This window comes from Sinocyclocheilus anshuiensis, unplaced genomic scaffold (genome assembly GCF_001515605.1).
Source record: "Sinocyclocheilus anshuiensis isolate Anshui unplaced genomic scaffold, SAMN03320099.WGS_v1.1 scaffold188, whole genome shotgun sequence".
Classification (NCBI taxonomy): Eukaryota; Metazoa; Chordata; class Actinopteri; order Cypriniformes; family Cyprinidae; genus Sinocyclocheilus; species Sinocyclocheilus anshuiensis.
The window spans coordinates 330,471-337,260 of NW_015555768.1; the positions used below are offsets into that span (position 1 = coordinate 330,471).

A 6,790-nucleotide genomic window follows, 5' to 3' on the forward strand; every position below is an offset into this window, starting at 1 on the left:
AAATGTAAAAGAAGTTGAATTTTAGTTCAACAGATTATGTAATTTATGACCTGAGTGTTATGATCTAATTGGATTTAATCAAGTCCTAAAGATGTTTGATTGTTTAAAACTTTTCAAGCTATGTTAATTTTATTTTGCTTATAGTTTATCCGTCATATATAATAGGTCTCACTAGAAATAAAATAGATTTTGTATCCTCAATGATTTATTTATTTTTTGCTGTTTCAGGAGCAAAGTGTGAGGCGAACACGTTTGACGGCGAGCGCTGTCTGTACGGAGCGCTGAGCGACCCCATCCGCCGCCTGCTCAAAGAGTACAAGCGCATCACGGCGAAAGCCATGCAGAGAGACTATTACGACCAGTTCCTGCAGACGTGAGGACCACAAACACACACAAACACAAACCACGGTCACTTTCACAAACTCACTGATGGTGCTTTTCCTTCTTGTAGGCTTTTGGAGCAGGGAAGCTACAGCGATGTGACGTTTATGGTGCACGGTGAGATGTTCAAGGCCCACCGCTGTATCTTGAGTGCCCGATCTGAATACTTCGCCCACATGCTGGAGACCAAGTGGAAGGGGAAGAGTGCGATTACCCTCAAACATCCACTGGTAGGTGCTGTTTCACTACACAAAAATCACTTTCACTGTACTGATTCCCAGTCAGGTTAGGACCAGAGCGTCCCAAATGAAGGGAAGCCTGTTTCTGCCACAGAATTTAAAAATAAAGAACCGGTAATTGTGTGTTTATTTCAAAATCCTGCCTTTGTTTTGACTTTTTTTCTCAGAATTGTGAGATATAAACACATACTTGTGAGATATATTCTTTCTTTGAATTTTGAGTTTACATCTCACAGTTCTGTGTTTTTGTTTCTGCCATGGAATAAAAAAATAAAAAAGGTAACTGTGACTTTTTATCTCACAATTCTGACTTTTTCTTCTCTGAATTCTGAGTTTACATTTCGCAATTAATTTTTTTTGTTTCCACCACGAAATGAACAATTAAATTTAAAATTAATTTTTTTTTTCATGAGCACGAATGCGAGTTTACATCTCGCAGTTCAGACTTTTTTCTTTAAGTTTATATCTTATATAAGATTAGTGCTGTCAAAATTAACGTGCTAACGCATGCAATAAATTTTTTCAGATTAATGCCTTAAAACAATTGAACGCAATTAACACAGGAAAAAATGTGTGATTAATTAGTTTTTTTTTTTTAAATCAATCAACGGTACTATATGAGATATAAACTCAGAAAAGTCTCAATTACATTTTGTATTGTTTTATTCTGTGGTGTAAACGGGCTTCCATACAAATTATATTATGTCAAAGGAGCATACTTTTTCATACTTTCATAGAAGTATAAAAATTGGGAATAGTAAATTCTGCCACCTTTTTATCATTTCGGATTAAACTTAAAAATTAAATGTCACATTTACATTTATTCATGTAGCAGATGCTTTTATCCAAAGCGATTCATTATAAAGAGGTAAATAAACACAAGAAGTGCTCATAATACAAAGTTTTGTTTAGAATAGTACTAGTTCAAGCTAGAACATGGAGGGATTAATGAAAAATTAAAGCATAGATTTTTTTTAATGTTCATCATATTTTCTTCAGAAAGTGTTAATGCTACTGTTCACATCTTCTTGAGTTGCTTTAATGATATTCTCCCCAGGGTTGTGTTAAATTAGACAGAACAGATTTTCTCTTATAACCTTTTACTTCAGCATGCTTCAAACTCTCATGATCCTAATGTGTCAATTATAATTTCCTTTTTCAGGTCAATCCTGCTGCATTTGGAGCAATCATGCAGTATTTCTACACTGGTGAGCATCAGACCGAGACCAAGAGTTTGTAGGGGGTGTTAGTAATCTGGTGCCAGACAATATTATTCTTCACCATGTGTGCTGTCTTTTTCCAGGTCGTTTGGATATAGATGTGAATTACGTGGAGGACTGCAAGCGTTTGGCCAAACAGTGCAAGATCAGCGAGCTGATTGAGGAGCTGGAAGTGAAGTGCAAACAGGTTTATGAGTTTGGTGAGGAGCCGGTCTACTTTCTACAACAGTGTCGTGAAGCTCATTTGAAACTCATAAATTAAAGATGTTAATGTACAGTCAAGCTGTCATTTTGAAAAGTAATTAGCTTTGCTGCAAGGTATTAACAAATAGTAGATAACTGCTTTAAAGAAAAATTACTGTTTAAAAGTTTTTTTTACTGTTTTTGAAAGAAGTATCTTCTGCTCACCAAGGCTGCATTTATTTGATCAAATTACAGTAAAAACAGAATGTAAAAAATCTTGTGTGATATAACTTGTTTGTTTGTTTGCTGGTTTTTATTGTATTTGTTATACTTTTTTTTTTATTTTATTGTTTTTGCCATGAAAATAGCCTTTGATGCTGACATGGCATTAAATAAATATATATACTATACTACTATACTATACAGTAAAAACAGTAATACTGTGAATTATTATTACAATTTAAAATAACGGTTTTCTATTTAAATATATTGTTAAAATGTAATTTATTTCTGTGATCAAAGCTGAATTTTCAGCATCATTACTCCAGTCTTCAGTGTCACATGATTCTTCAGAAATCATTCTAATATGCTGATTTGTTGCTCAAGAAACATTTCTGATTATTATTAATGTTGAAAACAGTTGATATATTTGTGCAAACCTTGATACTTTTGTTAGGATTCTTTGATGAATAGAAAGTTCAAAAGAACAGCATTTATTTGAAATAGAAATCTTTTGTAACATTATAAATGTCTTTACTGTCACTTTTGATCAATTTAATTAAGTAAATACATCTTTGATGAATAAAAGTAATAATTTACTTTGAACATCTATCACTTGTGGACAGTATTTATGGATATCTTTTTCATTTATTTATTTATGGGAGGTAATCTTTTTCTGATTAATACTGCTATGCAACTTGTATGATTTATTCAAGAAATTAGTTTAGTATTTGCACAAAATATTGTTTAATATTACGTCATGAAACCTCATCCATTAAGTAATGTTAATATATCGAATCTTACTTAAAATGAATAAAAAACAATGTGATGATAGCAGTAATTTAAAAATATTACTACAGAAAATCCTCAGCAGTATTTATTTTGTACGGTTTTTTTTTTTTCACCAAGAAGACAGTAATTTCAGGATTTTGGGTAAGCTATTTAGTGATGAGTTGGTGAATAAGTTGTTTCATTGCAGTGAACCTTCAGAACAAATGGATTCATAATAACACATCTTGACTTCTCAACTGTCTTTTTCTCTCTGTCAGTGTCTAATAAGCCTGGGACGTGTGTGAAGGTGTTGACTCTGGATCCTCATGACTTTCAGCTGCAGGATGGAATGGCTCTGCTGGCTGACAGCGCACTTCCTGCCGAGCTGCGGGTGAGAGGATGCACACTGAACACCTATAACCTTTTATCACTAGGATGAAAATTCATACTTGAAGGGTCTGTGGCTGATTGCATTTTTTATAATTATGGGATGTGCGGCTGCCAAGCAACTGGTGGTTAAATTAGTAATATTCAAAATTTCAGTTCCTACTACCCTGTTGAAGCTGGAGACTTTTCACGTGTCAAATTTCACATGAGGCTCCCTCTCCTCATGTGGACCAAATTTGCCTCGAGGACCAATAATTCTATCATGAAAATGTTTTTTAGTATTTAAAATATTTGGGTCAATAAAACTCGGGTCAAAAACTTGGGTCAAAAATTTTCTCATGATTTGCACATCCAATGGAAATGAGATTTCTTATTGTTTTTGGACATTGTTTTTAAAAGCTTGAGAAAGAAAAAGATTTTTTTCCGAAAGAACTTAATATTTTTATTCTGCAAGGGTGCATTAAATTGATCAAGAGTGATAGTAAAGACATTTAGAATGTTACAAAAGAATCCTATTTCAAATAAATGTTGCTCTTTTCAACTTTCTATTCATCAAAGAACCCTGAAAACAAATGCATCACAGTTTCCACAAAAAATATGAAGCAGCACAACTGTTTTCAACAATGATAATAATAATAAGAAATGTTTCTTAGATATTACAACAATTTCTGAGGGATCACGTGACACTGAAGACGATGCTGAAATTTAGCTTTGCGTCACAGGAATTAATTACATTTTAAAACATATTCAGATAGAAAACTGTTATTGTAATAATATTTCTCAATATTACTGTACTGATTAAAACAGTTGCTGTTTGATCTTTAGGTTGGATACGGTCAGCTCCCTTTCGATCTAACTGATAGTTTTCCGAGTTATCCTGACATCTGCTTCCGGGTGGAGGGCTATGACTTCCTGTGTCATAAGGTCAGTATTTAACACTGATCATCATAATCCCCGAGTGTTGTAGGTGGGATGACATTAGTGGCATCCCAAATGCAAATGAAGACATCAATCTAATATCTGTCTCTTTGGCTATATTTTTAATTACTTTGAATAAATTATTAGAATGACAGTTGTGCTTAATCATACATTTGTGGCTTGATTAAAAAGGGCATTTGTGCAGATTAAATGTGTTTGTGTTTATGGGCGCAGGCGTTTTTCTGTGGTCGCAGTGATTATTTTAAGGCGCTGTTGGAGGATCATTTCAGCGAGGGTGAAACTCTGCAGGCTCATCCCAGTATTCCTGTCATCACCCTTCATGATGTGTCTCACGATTTGTTTACAAGAATCCTTTACTACATCTACAGTGATAACACTCAGGTACACACAAACACGCTTACATGTGCAATAAACACTACATTCAAGCTCTATAAATCAAGTAGAGGAATGTTAGACATGAAAGTTGCTAAACTGAAGGCTGTAGTTCTGGCATAAAACAAACTGACATTTATAATTGTAATTGTTAACTAAAATGAAAATTGTTAAAATTTCAGTAATTGAAATAAAGCTAAAATGAAATTACATTTTAAAAAAGTACTAAAAAGACTAAAAATAGCAATGAAATAAAAATCTAAATAGAAATATAAAAACTAAGAAATTACAATAGCACATAACAAAATTGAAAATACAAAAATAAAAAGTCAAAATATTAATAAATTAATTGGCAAAGCAGAAATAAAATAATATTTTTATATGATTAGAGCACACTTTATAAGGGTATATTCTGTACTTGTTATTATAATTTTTTATTATACAAAAATATTTTATTATTAAATTTTTTTTTTTTTCTCCCGGAAAACTGTTTCTTTCAGCTTGAAAGGTTAGTTCACCCAAAAATGAAAATTCTGTCTATTAATTACTCCCCCTCATGTCGTTTCAAACCCGTGTCACATGGATTATTTTATAGATCTCCTTGCTACATTTCTGGACTTGGAAACATTTCAGTTGTGTTGCTGTCTATGCAGGGTCAGACAGCTCTCAGATTCCATCAAAAATATCTTCATTTATGTTCCGAAGCTGAACGAAGGTCTTACGGGTTTGAAACGACATGAGGGTGAGTAATTAATGACAGAATTTTCATTTTTGGGTGAACTAACCCTTTAAACAGTCGTAATATAGTCTCTTTTTAACGTCCTTTTAATGCAAGTCTTATTATTTTTTAGGCAGCAGCGATATATGCTATTTACACTAAGTGAAAATAGAAATGGATTCTATTCACACTAAGTGAAAATAGCTGTATATTATTGGCGATATGCTATTTACACTTAGTGCAAATAATGACAGATTCTATTTACACTATGTAAAAATAGCATAATTTTCTTTGCAATAAGTAAAAAAATAGATGCTTTTTATACTTAGTGCAAAAAATGGCATATATTTCCACCTCAGTATTGTAGTACATTATAAAACATTATGCAGTAATAACATATTGAGAGTAAATTATCATATTTCTTGAAATTATTAAATGGATGCTGCCTTATATTGGGACAATAAAGCCATCCCTACCCCTAAACCTACCTGATAAACACTTTTTAATAATAAAATGTTTATCGGGTAGGTTTAGGGGTAGATGTTGAGAATACCCGTGAGGCACTTTATTTCCATTTTTTTAATATTTCCTTCATTTTTATTGAAAATAAATGTCTTTCTTATCTGATATGTGATGGGAAAAGAGAGAAGAATAAATTCGGCAAAAGGCGGATTCGAACTCTGGTCGATCGTGTCAAAAGACACTGCCATGCGCTTTACGCCCCACACCACTGAGTCAGTTGAATGACGTGAGTCTTTTGTTATGTTGTCTATGCCAACCAGACACTGGTGGGCGGAGCTAGTGTAAATAGCTTCTGCCAACAAGATGGGCTATTTACACTTAGTGTAAATAGACACTCAGTCATTTTTATCATGTTCAACAGCTTCATAAGTGCACCGATCCGTCAGATGTGCTAATGAAGCCTCTGTGATTGTCTTCCAGCTCTCTCATGAGAATGTGTATGAGGTCCTGTGTGTGGCCGACATGTACCTGTTGCCGGGTCTCAAGCGTCTGTGTGGCAGGACTCTGGCTGTGCTGCTCAATGAGGAGAACGTCCTGCACATGTGGAAGACGGCCAAACTGTTCCGGCTCTCACGTCTGGAGGACCAGTGCACTGAATACATGGCCAAGATCATAGAGCGGGTATATCACAATACTGCAGCTGTGTTTTCATTCATGTTTATGCGGCTGATGATCAAAATTCATCTTATTTACATTCATAATTATGAATGTCCCACTCACCCATTTTAATTTTAATATTATTATAAAAAATATTTGTTATTTTTAATAAAGTTATCTAATATAAAAATAATATTTTATATAAATATAAATTTAAATAAAATAATATTTTTAATACATAT

The 6,790-nt window shown here is 33.3% G+C and overlaps 1 protein-coding gene across 1 annotated transcript in view; it reads left to right on the forward strand.

Moving 5' to 3' along the window:
* Nucleotides 1–6,790, forward strand: part of LOC107674366 (ankyrin repeat and BTB/POZ domain-containing protein 1-like) — an 11,943-nt gene that overhangs the window by 3,125 nt on the left and 2,028 nt on the right. Inside the window, exons 4-11 of the mRNA XM_016468323.1 lie at nt 229–373; nt 452–611; nt 1,783–1,828; nt 1,924–2,040; nt 3,292–3,404; nt 4,226–4,324; nt 4,553–4,720; nt 6,372–6,572. Of these exons, the coding sequence (XP_016323809.1) occupies nt 229–373; nt 452–611; nt 1,783–1,828; nt 1,924–2,040; nt 3,292–3,404; nt 4,226–4,324; nt 4,553–4,720; nt 6,372–6,572 (1,049 nt within the window). The remainder of the gene's footprint in view (nt 1–228; nt 374–451; nt 612–1,782; nt 1,829–1,923; nt 2,041–3,291; nt 3,405–4,225; nt 4,325–4,552; nt 4,721–6,371; nt 6,573–6,790) is intronic.